This window comes from Coregonus lavaretus (genome assembly GCF_964263955.1).
Source record: "Coregonus lavaretus genome assembly, chromosome: 18".
In the NCBI taxonomy this organism is placed as follows: Eukaryota; Metazoa; Chordata; class Actinopteri; order Salmoniformes; family Salmonidae; genus Coregonus; species Coregonus lavaretus.
The window spans coordinates 44,593,702-44,616,192 of NC_140005.1; the positions used below are offsets into that span (position 1 = coordinate 44,593,702).

At 43.0% G+C, this 22,491-nt stretch overlaps 1 protein-coding gene and 1 long non-coding RNA gene across 2 annotated transcripts in view; both read left to right on the plus strand.

The window, feature by feature from the left end:
• LOC311145663 (uncharacterized protein) overlaps window positions 1–7,135 on the plus strand; it is a gene marked incomplete at its 3' end in the record, with an annotated part of 31,796 nt that extends 24,661 nt beyond the window's left edge. The window contains exons 2-4 of the mRNA XM_084181926.1: window positions 6,551–6,632; window positions 6,814–7,046; window positions 7,121–7,135. Coding sequence (XP_084038052.1) covers window positions 6,551–6,632; window positions 6,814–7,046; window positions 7,121–7,135 — 330 coding nt within the window. The remainder of the gene's footprint in view (window positions 1–6,550; window positions 6,633–6,813; window positions 7,047–7,120) is intronic.
• A 19-nt stretch (window positions 7,136–7,154) lies between these two features.
• LOC311145476 lies at window positions 7,155–22,195 on the plus strand. Its single transcript, XR_014614593.1, has 3 exons — window positions 7,155–7,322; window positions 10,960–11,013; window positions 21,384–22,195. It is a non-coding gene; the product is annotated as an uncharacterized lncRNA (long non-coding RNA).
• Window positions 22,196–22,491: the final 296 nt, after the last annotated feature.

Here is a 22,491-nt window from a genome sequence, read left to right on the forward strand (position 1 = left end):
TGGACTTTGACTAGGCCATTCCAAAACTTCAAATTTGTTGCTTTTTAGCAATTTTCATGTAGACTTGATTGTGTCTTTTGGATCATTGTCTTGCTGCATGACCCAGCTGCGCTTCAGCTTCAGCTCACAGACAGATGGTCTGACATTCTCCTGTAGAATTCTCTGATACAGAGCAGAATTCATGGTTCCTTCTATTAAGGCAAGTCGTCCAGGTCCTGAGGCAGCAAAGCATCCCCAAACCATCACACCACCACCACCATGCTTGACCTTTGGTATGATGTTCTTACTGTGGAATCCAGGGTTTGGTTTTCACCAGGCATAATGGGACCCAAAAGTTGACTCAAGTTTGCCAAAAAGCACCTGGATGATCATCAAGACTCTTGGAATAACGTTCTATGGACAGATGATTTCAAAAGTATAACTTTTTGGACTACATGGTTCCAGTAATGCCTGGCGAAAACCAAACTCTGCATTCCACAGTAAGAACATCATACCAAAGGTCAAGCATGATGGCGTGATGGTTTGGGGATGTTTTGCTGCCTCAGGACCTGGACGACTTGCCTTAATAGAAAGAACCATGAATTCTGCTCTGTATCAGAGAATTCTACAGAAGATTGTCAGACCATCCGTCTGTGAGCTGAAGCTGAAGCGCAGCTGGGTCATGCAGCAAGACGATGATCCAAAACACACAATCAAGTTTGGTTGAAGATCTGATAACATTCTGTATCACAAATATGCAAAAGTAGATACAACTAGAAAGGGGGCAAATACTTTTCCATAGCACTGTAATTTGTATGACATAAAGGCATTACTAGTTTATAGGCATTTAAGGAGTAATGTTCACTACAGATTTGAAGGCAAAGCGTGCTGTGCCACGTAGTGCAAGGTGTTGCTGTAGCTAATAGCCTAATGGTCCCCTGCTAAAACAGTAAGCAAATCAGTTCAGCTCCATTGCACAGCACATGCACATCTCGAGAGTTAGTTGCTCTCTTGTGCAGAATCTCATCAGAAACACACACACACAAACAGTTGCATACATACATGCATGAACTATATAATATATTATGTTTACCATGCATTTGCAAAAAATAACTATTTTCACACACACGCTTCACTGCGCATAACATTGATGTCCTTTACAAGAGTACCCTCTGATACTAGTATCATGGCTCATGGTTTGAGAGAAAAAACATCTATTCAAATCCATACACCCACATCTTAGTCATGAAAACCCCATAGACATTTGCATTTTTCATGGTCCAATTATTTGAACCCTGTTTGAGTTCCTCAGATAAAACAAATGTCCCCTGTTTTTCCAGTGTGGGGTGGATGTATGTAACATAGATAGGGAGACTAACTAGGACTGCGAAGAGGGAAAGTAGCAGAAAATTGAAGGATATTTGGTGTGATAAATAGCCTAGTTCTTGTACCCGTACCCCAGTCGTACACACACTGAAGAACTTTGTGGCTTTATTATGTGTGCATGCATGTATGTCCTTTAAGTGCAACGTTAATGCATGTGAATGTGTGTTTATAATGGACTATTGTGTGTATGAGTGTGTGTGTTTTGTGTTCCCTCTCTGTCACCTGCTTTCCGGTTAACACCAGCTTCCCTGAACTACCGCCAAATAGTTAAGTCAACATGCAACGTCACTGTTATTTTGGCTCATCCTGTTGCTACAGACAATAGTGTCTGACTTGCTCCAAGACGGGACACACCCTTGACCTTTAACCTGGACTTGAGCCCTTAACCCCTTGCTTGAGGTAGAAGTTGCCCTTAAAAACTGATATTGGATCAGATTACCTGATCCTGTATCAGTGGTTAAGGGGAAACATACTAGTTTACCTATTCTTAATTACTTAAAAGGTTCATATCACTGTCAGGAAATGCAAGCTCCTCCAGCCATAGCGCAAATCAGTGTCCTGACCCAAAGAGGTAAAGAAAGCCCTTATAAAGACAAGAGCAGGATGAGAACTATGGTAAGCATTCCCGATTTGGAATTCAGTCTGAGCTGATAAGATCCCATCTCTCGCGGTGCTTTGGTGGTTGTGAATGTGATGTTGGGCCCCACAGCAACACACACACACACACACACACACACACACACACACACACACCCCAGTCTCATGCGGTGCTAGTGGGTGATGTCATGGAGATGGCAGGTGTGACCGTGTCATGACAGTGAAGTTGTGGCTGTCGAAGCATTGACCAAGAACTATAGGCCTATATTGCTTCAAACTAAGAACAGATATAGCCCCTGGTTCACCTCAGACTTGACTGCCCTTGACCAGCACAAAAACATCCTGTGGCGTACTGCATTAGCATCGAACAGCCCCCGCGATATACAACTTTTCAGGGAAGTCAGGAACCAATATACACAATCAGTTAGGAAAGCAAAAGGCTAGCTTTTTCAAACAGAAATGTGCATCCTGTAGCACTAACTCCAAAAAGTTTTGGGACACTGTAAAGTCCATGGAGAATAAGAGCACCTCCTCCCAGCTGCCCACTGCAATGAGGCTAGGAAACACTGTCACCACCGATAAATCTATGATAATCGAGAATTTCAATAAGCATTTTGCTACAGCTGGCCATGCTTTCCACCTGGCTACCCACCAGCTCTGCACCCTCTGCTGCAACTTTTCCTTCACCCAAATTCAGATAGCTGATGTCCTGAAAGAGCTGCTAAATGTGGACCCCTACAAATCAGCTGGGCTAGACAATCTGGACCCTTTCTTTCTAAAATTAGCCGCCGAAATTGTCGCAACCCCTATTACTAGCCTGTTCAACCTCTCTTTCGTAACGTCTGAGATCCCCAGAGATTGGAAAGCTGCCGCTGTCATCCCCCTCTTCAAAGGGGGTGACACTCTAGATCTAAACTGTTACAGTTTTATATCCATCCTGCCCTGTCTTTCGTAAGTATTTGAAAGCCAAGTTAACAAACAGATCACCGACCATTTCGAATCCCACCGTACCTTCTCCGCTATGCAATCTGGTTTCCGACCTGGTCATGGGTGCACCTCAGCCACGCTCAAGGTCCTAAACCATATAATAACCGCGATCGATAAAAGACAGTACTGTGCAGCCGTCTTCATCGACCTGGCCAAGGCTTTTGACTCTGTCAATCACCGCATTCTTATTGGCAGACTAAATAGCCTTGGTTTCTCAAATGACTGCCTCGCCTGGTTCACCAACTACTTCTCAGATAGAGTTCAATGTGTCAAATCGGAGGGCCTGTTGTCTGGACCTCTGGCAGTCTCTATGGGGGTGCCACAGGGATCAATTCTCGGGCCGACTCTATTCTCTGTGTATATAAATGATGTCTCTACGCAGACGACACCATTTTGTATACATCTGGCCTTTCATTGGACACTGTGTTAACAAACCTCCAAACGAGCTTCAATGCCATACAACACTCCTTCCGTGGCTAGTAAAACTAAATGCATTCTCTTCAATCGAACGCTGCTTGCACCCGCACGCCCGATTAGAATCACTACTCTCGGCGGGTCTGACTTAGAATATGTGGACAACTACAAATACCTAGGTGTCTGGTTAGACTGTAAACTCTCCTTCCAGACTCACATTAAGAATCTCCAATCCAACGTTAAATCTAGAATCGGCTTCCTATTTTGCAACAAAGCCTCCTTCACACATGCTGCTAAACATGCCCTCGTAAAACTGACTATCCTACCGATCCTTGACTTCGGCGATGTCATTTACAAAATAGCCTCCAACACTCTACTCAGCAAATTGGATGTAGTCTATCACAGTTCCATCCATTTTGTCACCAAAGCCCCATATACTACCCACCATTGTGACCTGTACGCTCTACATACTACATATTCGTCACCAAACCCACTGGCTCCAGGTCATCTATAAATCACTTCTAGGCAAATCCCTGCCTTATCTTAGATCATTGGTCACCATAGCAACACCCACCTGTAGTATGCGTTCCAGCAGGTATATCTCACTGGTCATCCCCAAAGCCAACACCTCCTTTGGCCGCCATTCCTTCCAGTTCTCTGCTGCAAATGACTGGAACAAACTGCAAAAATATCTGAAGCTGGAGACACTGATCTCCCTCACTAACTTTAAGCATCAGTTGTCAGAGCGGCTTACCGATCACTGCACCTGTACACAGCCCATCTGTAATTAGCCCACCCAACTACCTCATCCCCATATTGTTATTTACATTGTTATTTATTTTGCTCATTTGCACCCCGGTATCTCTATTTGCACATCATCTTCTGCACATCTATCACTCCAGTGTTAATACTAAATTGTAATTATTTTGCACTATGGCCTATTTATTGCCTTACCTCCATAACTTACTACATTTGCACACACTGTATATACATTTTCTATTGTTTGACTGTACGTTTTGTTTCTTCCATATGTAACTCTGTGTTGTTGTTGTTTTTATCGCACTGCTTTGCTTTATCTTGGCCAGGTCGCAGTTGTAAATGAGAACTTGTTCTCAACTGGCTTACCTGGATAAATAAAGGTGAAATAAAAATACAAAATAAAAATGATAATAAAGTTATATTAATTGTTAAAACAGTAATTTGACTTAGCTAAGGTAGTAGTGGGAAGAGTTTGATTGATGGTGTCATTTTTGGGGGGATTAGCTTATTTAAATATTTTATAGCTAGCCTAAATTCTGACACTAATGGGGACGTGAGAGTACCAATCAGTGTACCAATCAGTGTACCAATCTTGGAAAAGTCCCACAGAGCAATGTGTCGGAAATGTTCAACATTGTGTCCAACAATGTCATGGGGAACTCTGAATGAACCGCTGTTTTATGTAGTAGAAGTCAAGTTAAAGTTTTTACAGATATCCACATGGCAATCAATGTCACTGAAATGCATGGATATTTGACTACATACACAATAAAACATTTAAATTGAAATCTCAATTCATGACTATGTATACAGACCAACACTTTACATGGTGCGTTCATATTTTTTTTCAGTATACATTTAGGAGACTCAAAGAGTTTCATTGATTAGTTTGCATAGGTAGGGTATGGACAACTTCTCTCAATCCTGGCATGTGGGATAGAGAGGAGGGCACATGTGTCCTTGACAGGCTGGTGGGTAACCAGTCCCTGAAGTGGGACTAAAACAGGGATATAGCAAAGTTCAGGCACAGTTTCTCTCTTCTCTCATGAATAATGAAGTCAGAGCATCCTTCTATCGAGGATATGCTGTGCTGAGGATGATTCTGCAAGCACGCTTCTGGATGTGCTTCAGTTAATCAGAGAGGGCTTGAGTTAAGGAGAAATGCCAAGCTGGTGCTGCGTAATCCAGGCAGGGGTGAATGTAGCCTGTGTATATAGCTACCAGGTCAGCCTGTGGCACATTGAACCTTTTTAGTTTGCGTAGGAAGAACAACTTCTTGTTTCCCCTTCTAACCATGGATGTTACTTATTCATCCCACTGCAGATTCTTTTGCACAATGACTCAAAGAATTTTGACTGATTCACAGACTTGCAGGTCTTTCCCGTTGATTGTAAAGGGACTTGGATGGTGCGGGTTTATCACAAGTAGTGTACGCTGTTTGCTCGAGGAGGACTTGAGGCCCTGGTTAGTTTCTCTTTCTCCTTCTCCCTGTTTGAAGTGCTTCAGTAGGAAGGGGAGGCGTTGAGTCTGTGTGTGTGTGCGTGTGAGCACAGATGGCAGCTGCTCGGCCTAGCCTCTGTGTGGTAATTACTTTGTGTGGCGCGTTACTTAACTCTTAGCGCTGCAGTCTGCTGGGTTTCTCTCCTTTTGTTGTCGTAGACTCCTCAAAAAGAGAATGCTCTTAAAGCACAACTGAAGGCAATAATAAATGTATCTGATAAAAAACAGAATGTGGCATGGATATTACTCAAACATTTATTCTAGTGTCAAAATTGACTACAAAGTGTAAATAGGATAATTTTGTTCATAAAGTCATTTTCGTCCCAAAGCTGAGTTTTGTAAGTGAGTTCGTCATGACTTACTTGAGGGTTGGGTTTTGATTTCGACAATGCTCACTTGCCTTTTGTTCTCATGGGGGACTAGCATCACTAACGGCCACACTGAAATCTTGTTTTTCTTGAAGAGCAACACTGATGTGGAATTGGTGCGTTCAGTTGCTATTTAAGGGGCCATTCTGGGACATGGAAATGGCAGCACCAAGAGCTCCCAAGAGTTTACATTGAACTGAAGAGTCTGTCTTGTAGAGAGCAGACTTGGCCTAGATTGAAGCTTCTTGTAACTTCATCCATCTTCCAAATTCCAACTTGAGAGTAAGGAATCTTTCAGGAAGAATAGGCCATTTGGCCAAATTTAGGTGTTAGCATGATGTGCACGCTACATGCGAAATAGTTTTATGTTCACAATGTTTATTTGAGTCTTTAGATAAAATTATGTTGGTTGAGCTTTAGGTCAGTGGGCCACCATGTTGCTTAAAGCCACAAAGAGTGTCTTGTACTGATGCTAACTGTATGCTAACTAATTTAACTAGTTGAGGGACAAGCCATATGTTGCCCAATGTCATAGTTAACCTTTAACCCTTTCCTTCCAGATTTCCTACCATGGCAGTGGGGAGGGAGCGGAGAGCGACGATTCCGAGGGGGAGAACCAGGAGCTTGCACAGATTGACAGAGGTATGTGGCCCGCTCGCTCAAACCAACCCTTCTATGGTCTTCGTTGTTACATGGATATGTACAAGATGGTCATTTAACAGATAAAGCAACTTCCAGGTAACACAGTATAGAAGAAGACAATAAGCTTATCGCTATCTCTGCCTCTTCAACTTTGACCTATACTCTTGGTCGTCCCCCTCAGAGAGGCGGCGGAATTGTGGCCTGACCCCTCTGGCCACCAGCCAGCAGCACAACCAGGGTCCCCTATCTCCGGCACGCCTCTGTCGCCTACGCCTCCTTCTAGACCCAACTCTGGACCGCCACTCATCCGAAGAAGAGCTGGAGCGAATCAACCGCGGCGTTGGAGATGGCAGGAAGTGGACGCTGCACCATTGCCACGGCGACCACCACAGCAGTGCCTCCAGCGACGAGGAGGTGCGGGACCTGTTCGGCTGTGGCCCGGTGGCGGCGGCCTTGGAGCCTGGGACTTGCCTGGCGGCCTCCCCCAGCCCGGTGCTCTTTAGCTCCAGCCCGCCTCGCAGCCTCAAGCCCCCGCCCCCCTTTCGGCTCCAGTTCCAGGTGGTGCAGCCTGCTGCCAGGCCCATTATCTTGACCCACTTTGACCAGTCAGCGGTTCCCTATAGGAAGCACAGACACAGCTACGGGGGAGAGGTTGGGAGGCCAAGTCTGGACTTGGAGAAAATGCAACAGGTTAGTGTTACTACGTAGCGTCTACAACTCTTAAATAGCAACCGTTAGTATAGCGTTGTTCATTCTCCAAACAGCCTAGCATTCTGTGGTTTGGATAGAATCACATAGCTGGGTCATTCTATGAATATAGTGCCTTTTGGGTAGTGCCTTTTGGATAGTGTATTGTGTCATTTAGAGCACATTTTCAACTTCATAACAAAAAAAAATCCCATCTCGAGGTTAAATTAAGAAAAAAATGACTATAACAGTGACAGGTTTGACCGTAACAGGGTTGACGATTTCATCTTAAATCAGCCATTATCCCCCTTGTGATGGAGAATTAAAGCTTATTGTGTGGAAAACAGGGATGGAAGATTGCATTCAATCTTCACAACAATATTTGAAGTTTTTAAAACATTTGTAGCCTATCTATTTATGGGTAACAGGGTTAATGTGTTATGCTTGGCACGCTTTTCCACCACAAAACACCAGAAAATTACCAAAAAGAGTGGAACCAGCTCACCTGCTTTTACACTACATTTTGACCATTAGATGTTCAATGTTTCTTTTGAATAAAAATTAATATTTTTTACCATATTGAAAAGAAAGTAGGTTCACATTACAGGGTTGACCTTAAACCTGAGGGACTAAATGTAAATTAAATCACTAATCACATGAAATAATTAAAAGTCTTCAGAAATAACTTTCCCAAAGCAACAAAATAACTAGGGCTTTACAATGATGGTGAAAACTTGGGAAGATCTTGGGGTTAAGTAGATTAAAATCTTCCCAGAAGTTGGACAAACGTGACATGGGATATTCCAAAAAGGGAGATAAAAAAAATATATATATATGTATTTACATGTAAACACACTGCTATTTGAATTTTTAACATGATTTCCTTTAGTTCGAGTCAGATTGTAGATGTAGGTGAACCAACTGTTAAATTGAGTGTTTTATCAAAAGTTATACACATAATGTTTGAGGGACATAAAAGACACTTGTGGAACATCCCAGTTCCCTTTGGGATTGTTATATTTTTTATTTTTATAGTTTTTAATGCGAATTAAGGCCAAGGTCTCAAGCGATTAGCCATGCTAACTATAGCTCCTTTTTTACTACCAAAAAGTGAGGTATAAAACCTATTGTGGATTGCTATCTGTTCCCTGTAGACTACATCCAATCTTATAAAACAAACAGGAAATTATCATATTTGGATGGACTAACCATTTAAGCTTCACCGAAGGGGCATACTTTATCTATGTTGGATGATGATGCCATGTTCCAACTCTCGTTTGCGTGTGGAGTCTGAGGACCACACCTCAGATCTTCCAAGATGACTCATTGCACTTTGACGACCTTTTGACACAAGTGTATTTTTCATATTTTTCTCACCCAAGGACAGTTGACCAAGAAAGTAGTGTGAATATGTTATCACTCAAACGGTATTACGTACACTGTGGAACTAGGCCATACTTTAGGGTAGCCTTGTACCACCAGCCAGACTGTAGACTATGCTTCATTACATTGAGTTTGGGATTAGGTAAAGGGACACAATAGCGTTGCTTTCGTGCACACACGCACCCACACACTTCATGGCCGGGCGCTTGCCACCTCGGTGGTCCGGAGAGATGAAGGAGAGGGAGGCACGGACGGCAGATGTCTGCCCTCGTTTCTCACAAAAGCCAGCAAGGCAGAAGGAGAGGATTAAATACACAACAGAAAACGACAATGACTAATGAGTCACAGAGAAGCTGGTCCAGGGATCGTTAAAATCCAATAGCTACATTGGCCCAAACTCTGATATTGGAAGTGTGTGTGTGCGCCTGTGTGTAGGGAAGGATTTGAGGGGTCCCCATGTCCATGGGTGTTTCTGGAAAAAGGGAACAGATGAGAGACAGCACTGACAAAGGCTAGGGGAAATAAAAGGAAAGGACGAGGTTGTGTGTCTCTGTCTGATCTGCATCTTTGAGTGTGTATCTGAGTGTGTGTGTGTGTGTGTATCTGCATCTTTATGTGTGTATGTGAGCTCGGTCAAGTGGAATGGGAGGTGCTGTAGGGAAAACAATAGGGGGTTCTTCAGAGGTAGCTGCCAGACAATACTCTCCCATGAACCCTTTAGCTGGGCAACTCCAAGTCTGCGTCCCTATGGACCCTGGTCAAAAGTAGTGTACTGTATAGGGAATAGGGTGCCATTTGGGATGTATATTTGGAGTCTCCAAATTACCAATCTAAACAAAATGTCTAGACTTCTCCCTCCTTTCTATCAAATGTTCTCTCCCTCTGTTTTGTCTTTCATGTCTCAACTGTCTAAAAAGTCAAAGTCAAAAAACCTTTCTCTCTGTTCTTTCGCACAAACAACTATTTTACAGTGGACCACACTCTCTCCATAAAAAGAAAACCTAGAATACATTTTGCAACTATGTTTCCTGAAATTTGCAACCAGAGCCCCCCACTCCCACTATTCTACAATTTTGCACCAAATCAAGGAAATTGGTCTTGATGTTGACACAATACATTGTAGCACGGTGCTAGGACATACCATGAAGCCAAACACCGACTAGTAGTAGTAGCACCTTTGCAATAGGCTGCTAAAATAAAAGGAGAAGCAATTTAGAGGGGTTGTTAATGTCAGGGATACAACTCAGTAGTTGAGCGAGAAGGAAATGTGATAAAACCAGCATACGACATAACAGTGTGACATAATGTACAGTCATTTATCTTGTAATATTCTTAAGCGGGTCAAAGGGTCACACGGCTGTTGTTTTGTTGTTGTCTCTACTACTAATCCACCGCGCTCACGGTAATCCGAACCCAATTGCTCAGATGTGGCACGGCCCATTGTCTGTAGGAAATTATTGTCAGTTCATGTGGCAGATGTCTTTTTTGCCTGGCTGGCCACAAATGATTGGTCTGTCAGATATGCATTAAGTTACACAACTGTGCGACCTTGAAAAAAATCTGAATGTCCTCAAAATGACAGAAATGCATATAAAGTTTCAGGGATGATACAGAGCACATTTAAGAGCTATTTAATGATATTCACCAAACGTTCAACTACTAAACGGACTGTAGAAACATTGTTGTTGGGAAGGGTTGGGCATGTGAGGTCCATACCAAATCTCCTTCCCTCCACAACAGCAGGAGTCTTGCATTTACATTCTAACTTCCCCTTCCAAATAGCCCAATTCCCCTTCAATAGCACCAGTCCCGCTGCCTCCCCATCAGACAATTCCTTGATTGTAAAGGGCCCCCGTCACTTACGAGAGCGGTTTTGCTGGGTGGACTGAAGAGAAGGAGTCTTTGACAGGATATTATAAGCTTCATTGACTGGCTTGTTTGGTTTAGTAGCAGCTGCACTTTCTTGACTATAATTCTTAATTGACTCACAATGGTCAGTTGCTGTGACCTCATCGAACATGAATTTACTTCTAATTGTCAATGAAACCCATTGGTTGCTCTCTGAGGAATAAACTGCCCTCTAAGTGTGCAGTTTAAGCTGCATTCTTTGTATAAAATGGGCTCTACAAATCAATTCATTATTATTATTCACGGGTGTTTTGAAATGTTTCAGTATCACATGGACAGTATGCTGAGGGATAATGTTGGTCCAAAGAGGGATGTTTGCTCATAATTTTTTCTCCTTTGTTCCCCTCAGAAAATGCTCCTGAAAAAGAACTGTGGTGGGAAAACACGAACCATAAAGATTCGGGTGAGTTTACATTCATCTGCAATTTCACTTTATTGTACACAAATACACCCATATACTCCCAAATACACACTTAACCACTCACAAACCATTTTCCATCCAACCATTTTCATGCAAGTAAAGTACATGTCAGATAAAAGACTCACTACAGGCCTGATGGAAACAGCATAATTGTAATTTCCTAAATGTCAACAAAACAAAATATGTTAGACGGGTGGATATTTTTGGGGATGAAATAGATAATGCGACAAAATGGCAGTGGAAATGTTTTTTCTTCACAATTGTTGATAGAATAACTGGAATGTCGAAGTAAACAGCAGTCACGCTTGCACAGTTTATTAAGCTACAGATGAATTAGAATATGATGAACTTCACAGGGTGGTGAAAGTGCTTGGTGATGAGCCTAATGATCATTTCCCATGAAAATCTTAATTTGTATGCTGGTGACATAATGGTCAGTGCTTTGCTGCCAATTGGCAAATAAAAATGATATTGCTCTAATCTCATCATGCAACCTCTGCACTGTATCTGTGAACCGTTGGCTAGAGCGCATGTGCCAGACCAGAGTGGGCAAATGTGCTCTTATCGCAAGACTTTCTGTGGCAAAACCATCGGCAGAGTAAAAAATGGGATGGAAACACAGAACTTCTGTTTTTTAATTCGGTAAATACGACAAAGTGCTTTTTATGTGTACTACATCATTACGCACAGCCTTTTATCCACAACAAGCCAGTTTCCATGGAAACACACCTCTGCAGGTAAAATGCGCATATCCTTTTTAGGTGAATATCAGATATTTTGCTTAAATCTTTCGACAAGTGGATTGAAACCTAGCTACAGACAATGTCACACTCCTTTTGGCCCTTTATTGAAACTCAATTGCATTACTCCACTTGTTATAGGCTCGTTTTCTCTCTCTCTCTCTCACACACACACACATTTGTTTTACTATCCTTGTGGGGACCAAACAACTGATTCCCATTCAAAATCCTATTTTCCCTAACTCCTAAACCTAACATTAACCCCAAACCTAACCCTACCCCTAAACCTAACCCCTAAGCCTAAAATAGCCTTTTTCCTTGTGGGTAACGGCAAAAAATCCCCACTTGTTTTACTATCCTTGTGAGGACTTCTGGTCCCCACAAGGATAGTAAAATCAAAACACACACACACACAGAGTCCTTATCCCTTCAAGCCGAGCCATAATACCCAGTCAAGATGGCCGTGTCCATTAAAGTAGCAATAAGGCTGAGAGGTCATGCAGCACCGTGAACAACCGTCTGTCTCACTACCAACACCTGGATGCCCCTGCAAATGCATGCTGGGTTAGAACCTGACACCAGTGTCATGTAGAAAAGCTCACAGTGTGAAATGGCTCACAATTATTGTGAGCATTTTTACACTTATGATTGGCTGTGATTGTGACATCAAAGCGTGAAAAAGCTCACGGCTTGAGAATTCTCACTGGTCAATTGCACAAGCTTCTGCTTCAATTATGCTTCTGGGTTATCGTGTTGTTTAGGTGGATAACATCAGTGCCTGATTTAAATTGACACTGTTAACGTGAATAAATAAGTAATGATCACTTTTTAAATATATGATCGATTGTTTTGCGCTTCTGTCGGGGCTGGCTAGCTAGTGTCGGGTAACTTTAGCAACTGGGTGGAATGGCGAGAGTTTATGCGTTAGCATAGCGATTTAGCTGCAAACCTGTTAGCTAGTTGTGAACACTGTGTAGATGGCTGAGCTTGTGGCTGTGCCACTGCGGATCACTGTCCTCTCACCCACACCTCCACTACAGTTACTTTGATTTGACATTGTTCAAATATGTTATTTTGATAACCAAATGTATTGATCTAGCTAGCTGCCACTCTGTGCATCACATGATACACTAGCTCGCTAGTTACATGACCACAACTAGCCCTGACGTTCCTTATGCAGTCGAGCTTGTGACCGCAACCCACTTCCCTTCAGAGCTAACAGTAGCCTACCGTGTTTGCCTCTGCTGGCGCAATCCTTGAATGGAAAGTAAATACAAATAAAAACATTTGTGGTGAAGCCAATTAATCAGCTATCAACCACTGAGGTATATAGCTTGCTATGCATCAACACTACAATGATTGCCATGGTAGTACAATTTAACCAAAATCATCTGTTAAATTGCTGTCATTTATGTTACGAATGACCTCTACTGGCGTAATGTGGAACTGAAGACTCAACTTAGTTGTGTTTCTTCCAGGTTTGTCTCGATAATGCCAAGGAAAAAACGAGACCTCCCTTGGTGTCCTTTGTTAGTCCATGGCAATATGCTTAATTAGTAGGTTGATTTTATTTCAGACATTACAGGCTATCTGGAAGAAAACGATTCATCCTCCCCCCTGGCAGGTATCAGACCAAAAGGAAAAATGTACATAAACAATTCCCATGTCTCATAATGATCTGCAGTCTTATAGCTGTTATTGATGACACTAGACAAGTCAAAGACAATCAGTATTCTTGCTGCCGAGGCAGAAAACTCTAGCTACAACAACATAGCCCACCGCAATACAATGTGTCATGCTCTTGTTGTTATACTTACCCACTGGACCGGCTTAATGTTAGGTTATTGACAGCAAACAACAGCACCGAAGTATGTGACAGGTTTCTATGTCAAGGGTGGTGGGGGAGGAAGAGAATACATCCTCAGAAAATAAAAAAAACTGATAAGGGGCTTGCCCTTCCCCAATTTAAGACAAATGACAATAATACAATTCACACGTTTTTCATTTGCTCTCCTTTTATACATTTACATTTTAGTCATTTAGCAGACGCTCTTATCCAGAGCGACTTACAGTTAGTGAGTGCATACATTATTTTTTACACTGGCCCCCCATGGGAATCGAACCCACAACCCTGGCGTTGCAAACGCCATGCTCTACCAACTGAACTACATCCCTGCCAGCCATTCCCTCCCCTCCCCTACCTACCTTGGGCCAATTGTGTGCCGCCCCATGGGTCTCCCGGTCGCGGCCGGCTACGACAGAGCCTGGATTCGAACCAGGATCTCTAGTGGCACAGCCTTAGACCACTGTGCCACTCGTCTTCAGACAAATTATTCAATCCCTCTGCTCATACTAAGACATATTAGTCAGACTTGAAGCCGTACAAGCCATGACTTCCAAGAAATGTATACAACTCCAACTTAGTTTTGCCTGATATATTATTCACAAGCAATACAAACAGAATCAGTCCTTCAACCCAGATATTACTAATACAAGCAAGAGGTAGAATGTGGTAAGAGACATATGATGAAAAAGTATATAAAACTGAAAATGTGATTGCAAAGGGGGCAAAAGTATGATGAAGGTAGTGGCACAGTGAGGATGAATGAAGTGAATGATCGGGGATGCAGCAAGGAGACTTAGCGCCCAGGGGAGGCAGAGCGGTTGGGCACAGGATCAGGCTGCTCCTCAGAATGGACTGTGGGGTGGTCCGAGAAGAGCACAGGACCTGACGCTGCCAGAGCTTGTGCTCGCTAGGACAAACAACGATGCAAACAGTGAGTGGGATACTAACACAATCACGTTTAAACACAACTAATACAAGTAAATTGCTAGGAGTGAACAGTGAAACAGTAGAGAATTTAATACGTTCCTTGGGAACCCAGTCATTTTACATTTTTGTTCAATTCCACCAGAAGTACAGCTGAGGTATATTCAGTGACAACTCAGATGAAACGTACTGAGTATGGTGTCCAAACTGGGTCCTTTTGAAGGAAAGGATGATTGAAGGGTTGAAGGTAAGTGCTAATGGCTACCCTGGTCTTTCCATAGAAAGGTCCTTTGGAGGAAGAATGTGGGGCATATATTTGACAGTTATCTAAACCATTGTTTCTTAGGTAGGCCAGCGGTTAGAGCGTTGGGCCAGTAACTGAAAGGTTGTTGGTTTGAATACACGACAAGATGAAAAATCTGTCTGTGCCCTTGAGAAAGGCGCTTAACCGTAATTTGCTCCAGGGGCACCGTACTACTATGGCTGACCCTGTAAAACAACAACACATTTCACTGCACCTACTGTATCAGGTGTATGTAAAAAATAAAAAATAAATTAAACTGGTCCTGGGGACCTTTTTTGTTTTTAGCCTGGCACTACACACCTGACTCAAATTATCAACTCATTATCAAGCTTTGATGATTTCAAACAGGTGTGTAGTGCTAAATCAAAAACAAAAATGTGCACCCCTGGGTCCCCAAGAACAGGGGTTAAGAAACACTGATCTAAACATTCTTTACAAGTTATACAGATGGGTGTTTACCTTCTGGGTATCTCAGCCTGTCGCACCTCCAACAGTGCTCTTAGGTCAGCTACAGGATCACATTAAAATGGGTAGAGTTTAAGACATGCTACATGTATAATGGCAATATGAAGAATAATACGTTTGGCAGTGCTGACAAAGATTGGGAAGGAGCGATTCCCCTTGCTACCCTATAAGCAAACAGCAGGGACTTGAATTTCATGCACACTGCTGATGGGAGCCAGTGGAGTGTGAAGGAGTTTTACACAGTCTGGTAGGGGTACACAATGTTGTTATCTGTGACAGAGGTCTTGGAGCAGACAGGCCTTTCCAGGGAGGAAGAGCAGCTTCTCTTGTCAATGTTGAGCCTGAGGTGGTAGGCTAACATCCAATCTGCTAGACATGCAGAGTTGAGCGTCTTTTCGTCTGGAAACAGGAGAGGACAGAGAGACACAATTAGGGTAACTCGGTGTAACTTAGTGTGATTGGTAAAGTCTCAGCAACACTTACGTCCGGTCCCAAAATCGCTCCCTACCCCTCCCCTTGGCCCTAACCATTTGTTTCTTTAGATCTGTAAGGTGTGAGATCCATCATTGCACTGCTTATAGCCTACCTGCCCAGACCCTACAGATCTGCAAACATTGAGGGGATAGGGCCAAGGGGGAGGGAGCGATTTAGGACTGGCTTTACAAAGCATTTAGAGCTAGCTAGCCAGCCCCGACGGAAGCGCAAAACAACCGATAATATATATTTGAAAAGTGATCATTACTTATTTATTCACGTTTACAAGTGTCAATTTCAATCATGCACTGATGTTATCCACCTAAGAAACACTGATAACCTGGAAGCAAAATTTAAGCAGAAGCGCGAGCAATTGACCCGTGATCATTTTCACACTGTGAGGATATTTACAGCATGTGTTATAAATGTGAAAAAGATCACAGTCAATCATAATCATTGATTGTGAGCTATATCACGCTGTGAGCCTTTTACATGACAACCGGCACTGGTTTCTATGATCCTCTGCTACAGCTACTACGTCTAATCTAACAAGAAAGCAGGAAGTCTATATTAAACAGCGAGCAATTATCGTTTCAACACAGCTTAGAACTTACCAATTGACTTTCCTTATAGGTCCAAAATTACTATATACTATACTATCAACGCTGGGCGTTCAGTTTATTTCTGAACCAAGGTAACCAAGGGTTTCTTTAAGGCATGTGACGCTAATTAAAATGATATTTTTGTGCAATGGGTCATCATTTTAACAATGGCTCAGCGAAGATGCAAGCTATATATGCTAGCTCTAAATATGATCTCAGTGCTGAGACCACTCTAGGGTGTTTTTGGAGCGCCATGTGTGACCAGCGGGGTAAGTATGTGGCCCCTGGGTTGTGTAAGGGGTTGGGGAGGCCGGCTGGGCAGCTCAAGTAGAGTCGATGGCGCCTGGGCATTTTGGCACAAACCAGGTGTGGTGGGAAAGTGACGTGATTTGCTGTATGGGTCGCATACACACGTTTATGACACACAATTGGTGTCAGCACACACAGACACTCAGGTTACAATTTTGCATGCATAGGTTACCCCTTTCTATGTGGGTGAACATTACTTTCGCCGTGTCTAAGCGCTGACTGAAATACACAATTTGAGGCTCATCTTTCAAAGTGGTAGAAGAAGAGAGATGGAGGAGGAGTGTGTGTGTGTGGTTACCCTGTGGTGTATCACCAGGGATGAAGTCACTTTCCATTTTTAACGGGCTGCTCTGTGTTGTGTTCCTCTGCTACAGAGATGATGTTCATTATCTCCTCCTCTCATTGTTGTTTTTGTTGTTAATGGTGACTCGTGGTTCTTGGTAATGGGTATTTTCCAGGCACAGCATTTTCTAGTACAGTAGATCTTTAGAGCGTTGTGCCCCCCCCCCCCCCCAAAATCGCTCCTTCTTTCTCTCTCTCCATCTCTCTTGTTACCCCGTTCTTTCTCTTCACCACTCTCTCACCCTCCCTCCTCTCCCTGCTTGCTCTCCCCTTCAACGTCTCTTTTTCCCCTTCTCCCTGCCTCTGTCTTTCTCTTTTCTCTTTCGCCTTCTCCCTTTTTCTCCATTAACCTAATTCTCCCTCTCTCTTTTTCCTGGCATGGGTCCAGGAGAGACACTACATTTCAGGATGTTGTGTATCCCTGGAAATAATCAGAATTCATGAAAACATAATAGTTTTGAAAACATAGCTTGTCCAAAAAAAGTGGTCTCTTGGCACAATTTATCCCGGGTATGGGGTATATTGAGCATAGGGACAGGCTAAGTTGAGCAGCCTTGGGATAACGGTGTCCTGTGACCGTGGGTGATGGTAGGTCAAAGTTTTGTTCATGGCAGAGGGGGCTGGTGGGAGGAGCCATTACAATGAGCTCGTCCTATAGCTCCTCCCACCAGCCTCCTGATTCATGGAATGGGGGTGTGGTATATTGTATATCTTAAACGTATGCCTACATGCAGATATAGATCTCTGTTCAATATCACTTACCCTTCCATTTCTTGACCAGTTGTCTGGGACAGGGATGTTGTTTCGATGTGCCAAGTCGTAGGCAAGTTCTCTGCATTTGAGGCTACTAAGCCCATGAAACTGGTCCGCGTGATTCTTGATATGTTTAGCAAGCTCAGACTCCATGTCAGAGCCTCTCTTTCGCACAGGTACAGTGCATTCGGAAAGTATTCAGACCCCTTGACTTTTTCCACATTTTGTTACGTTACAGCCTTATTCTAAAATGGATAAAAAATTATAAATAACATCTCAATCTACACACAATACTCCATAAAGCGAAAACAGGAACAGGTTTGTAGAAATGTTTGCAAATGTATTAAAAATAAATAAATGCCTTATTTACATAAGTATTCAGACCCTTTGCTATGAGACTCGAAATTGAGCTCATGTGCATCCTGTTTCCAATGTTTATCCTTGAGATGTTTGTACAAGTTGATTGGAGTCCACATGTGGTAAATTAAATTGATTGGACATGATTTGGAAAGGCACACACCTGTCTATAAAGGTCCCACAGTTGACAGTGCAAGTCAGAGCAAAAACCAAGCCATGAGGTCGAAGGAATTGTCCGTAGAGCTCCTCAAAGGATTGTGTCGAGGCACAGATCAGGGGAAGGGTACCAAAAAATGTCTGCAGCATTGAAGGTCCACAACAACATAGTGGCCTCCATCATTCTTAAATGGAAGAAGTTTGGAACCACCAAGACTTCCTCTGTGGAGATGGGAGAACCTTCCAGAAGGACAACCATCTCTGCAGCACTCCACCAATCAATCAGGCCTTTATGGTAGAGTGGCCAGACGGAAGCCACTCCTCAGTAAAAGGCACATGACAGCCCGCTTGGAGTTTGCCAAAAGGCACCTAAAGGACTGGGTCCGTGAGAAACAAGATTTTCTGGTCTGATGAAACCAAGATTGAACTCTTTGGCCTGAATGCCAAGCGTCACGTCTGGAGGAAACCTGGCACCATCCCTACGGTGAAGCATGGTGTTGGCAATATCATGCTGTGGGGATGTTTTTCAGAGGCAGGGACTGGGAGACGAGTCAGGATCGAGGGAAAGATGAATGGAGCAAAATACAGAGAGATTTTTGATGAAAACCTGCCACAGAATGCTCAGGACCTCAGACTGGGGCGAAGGTTCATCTTCCAATAGGACAACGAACCTAAGCACAAAGCCAAGAAAATGCAGGAGTGGCTTCGGGACAAGTCTCTGAATGTTCTTGAGTGGCCCAGCCAGAGGCTGGACTTGAACCCGATCTAACATCTCTGGAGAGACCTGAAAATAGCTGTGCAGCGACATTCCCCATCGAACCTGAGAGAGCTTGAGAGGATCTGCAGAGAAGAATGGAAAACACTATTTCCGTTTTTTCTCTTTTAATACATTTGCAAAAATCTGTTTTGTCATTATGGGGTATTGGGTGTAGATAGAGATTATTATTATTTTATGTTATCAATTTTAGAATAAGTGGAAAAAGTTAAGGGGTCTGAATACTTTCCGAATGCACTGTACATGTTAGTTTTATTTTTTTGTCAATGTACCTCGTCAGTATCATTCTCTATTTTTTCATCCCTTGCTGCTGCTCAAATGGACTTATTCCCTTCTCTCACTTCCTTGGCTGCTCTCTCAAGAACATCAAGGGGAGCTAGACCCCTGATTGTTTTACATTTGTATACATTTACATTTTAGTCATTTAGCAGACGCTCTTATCCAGAGCGACTTAGTATACACAGGGCATGATGATGTCTGCTCTGTAACAATAAAAATGCACTATCTTGAGTTCATATGCATGACCCATTGCAAAAATACTATGCATATTATGACTAAAACGGACAAAATGTAATCATAATTTGTATTGGGTATGGTGGCCATTGACTCGACTTACCCCAAGGCAAACAATTTGACTATATTAGCCGACACAACTACAAGGATGCACTTTCATGCTAGGTTTAGGACTTCATATTGTAGCTTGTAGAGACACCAACTGATGAACAAAACCTTAAAATGATCTACTTTGTTTTAGATACAAGCATCATGAAGCCTATAACAATGAATTCATTTTACTTTGTGAAAGTCTGTTTTTTGGACATGACTTGCTTACCAATTTTTCCATGTGGTTTCTTCCTTCACAGACTCCATGAAATGATGACCTCCCTAAATATTTGGTCACATGATTGATTTTGTTAATGGTTTCCTAGAAACAAGGGGTGGCATAACTAACCCTTTGGCTCAACTTACCCCACTCTCCCCTACTCCTGAAACTTAAACTCTGGGGTGGGAGAGAGTAGGAGGTGGTGGGAGGTGGAGAGAGCTCTTTCCCAGGGATGGAGCCGCCAAGAGCCGTGTCTGGTTTCAGCCCCCGAAGAGGAGGGGGAAGAGGGAGGGGGGATTGTGAGTGGAAGAGCAAATTCGAGACAGAGGCATATGGAGAGAGGGAGAGAGATGGAGAGCTGGATGAAAGACTCCTGTTAAGAAACGTGAGACTGGCAGCACCTCAATGTGTCCATTTAAAGTTAGCGTTATCATGCTAGCTAGCAATATTAGTCTGATTTGATCCAGGCTCAGGTCAGGGGCATAACGCACTTTACACTGTTGATGTGGAAGTCGGCACATTACAGTAACAGCATGTACATTATATTGAGGTGATGGACAAGGCAGAGAAATATGGTACTGAAGGGATGTGGGGTGGGGTGATTGGAGAAATGGGTCCAGGTTGAGGGAGGGATTAAAAGAGAGAAAGGAGGATGATGAAATGATAGAACGTATCGCACAAACCCCAACCCCAGACTCTCTCTCACACTCACTCTCCTCTGTTTGCCCTCTATCCACGGAGGCCAGTTCCTGATTACAGTGAGTGAGCTACAGTATCACAAGGCCCCAATCTTTCACCCTAGAACTTCCACTACCCCCCTGAGTAGGCCGGAGAAAGTGCTGCCTCACTGCCAAATCACACGAAGCTATTTCCTGCTATTTCCTGTCAAGGAGAAAACGACTAATTTTAGACAGACCCTGCAGTCCTTCACAACTGAGAAGAGTGGGAGTCTTGCCCAGGGCTCCATACAGTATGCAGTGGAACAGTTATGTCACTAGCCCTGTTATGAATATAAAGTCTCATTGAAATTTTTGAAATGAAATATCATACTTTTCCATTCAGTCCTCTTCCTGCATGTCTGTGGTTTTGGTCACATTTGTCATTCACTTGCAGAAATATCAGATAGTTACCGAGAATGTTTTAGTTCTGGGTGTCACTATTCAAAGTCACTAAAGTCATTATTCTAAGCTCATTTGAAGCAGAATTTAGTTAGAAATTGAGTTTCAGTTATTGCTTTATGAACCGTATCTGCAGTTATTCTGGATGCAAAGGAATGATAGTCTGGTTACCAAAGTCGTTCTAGGGTAACTCCATGGCAACTCGGTGTAAGGGTTGCCTACTGTGAATATTGCCTAGAGAAGCAGGGTAAGCCCTGCTCTTTCCATCTACCCAGATCCATAGGATTTTTTAAAATGGATTAGCCAAAACGCACTCACCATTCCTTCCTTTTTTTAACCATACTCTCTCTTTTTCTGTCCACAGAACTTGACTGGCACACGCCCTCCACCCAGGTACGCCTACGATCCCTCCATTTTTGCCTTCCGGTCCCTCAGCACAGTCCCTCCTTGCAGTCCACTGACTCTGTCCGAAGACTGCCCATATGTGTGAGGGGATAACACCAACAGCCCCCCCCCCACACACACACACACTTATTGACTCTATAGGAGACCCCCAGACTATAACTTGTCTCAGCTTTGAACTCTGAAGACTGAGCTAAATAATGAGTAATAATACCATTTATAGTAATGACCGATAGGACAACTTGACAAAGCCTATGTTTGAAGGTCAATATAGTACTCTCAGGTAATCCCACTCTGTCAAGTCATGCTCTTGCTCGGACAACTGCTCACCGGACAGAAGCATCGAAGACACCAAGAATGGGGTGATCTTAACCCTGAAATTGGATGATGATGTGACAGGCAGATGGTATGTCCTGGCGAATGACAAGGCTGCAATAGAAATCTCTTTTGAAAACACACCGCTTCACTCAAGCTCTTAGTTCCAAGGACACTTCAGATATTTCAAACATTAACAGCCGTCTTTTGTTCAGAAAAATGGACTTCACTATCAAATATATTTTAGAAGGACAACACAAGCATTGGAAAGCATTCAAAGACTACTCCGATGCGTTTGATGTTCACAAGAGAAATGTATCTTGACGACAATCAAGGGTCAATCAAACTCAAGACAGGTTCGTTGTCTAGACTGGAAAAAGCTAATTAGGACCACACATTAACAGAGGGTTTCTTGACACATTGCAAGCTGTACACTGCACGATATACACTACCGTTCAAAAGTTTGGGGTCACATAGAAATGTCCTTGTTTTCAAAAGAAAAGCACATTTTTTGTCCATTAAAATAAAATAAAATTGATCAGAAATACAGTGTAGACATTGTTAATGTTGTAAATGGCTATTGTAGCTGGAAACGGCTGAGTTTTAATGGAATATCTACATAGGTGTACAGAGGCCCATTATCAGCAACCGTCAGTCCTGTGTTCCAATGGCACGTTGTGTTTGCTAATCCAAGTTGATCATTTTAAAAGGCTAATTGATCATTAGAAAACCCTTTTGCAATTATGTTAGCACAG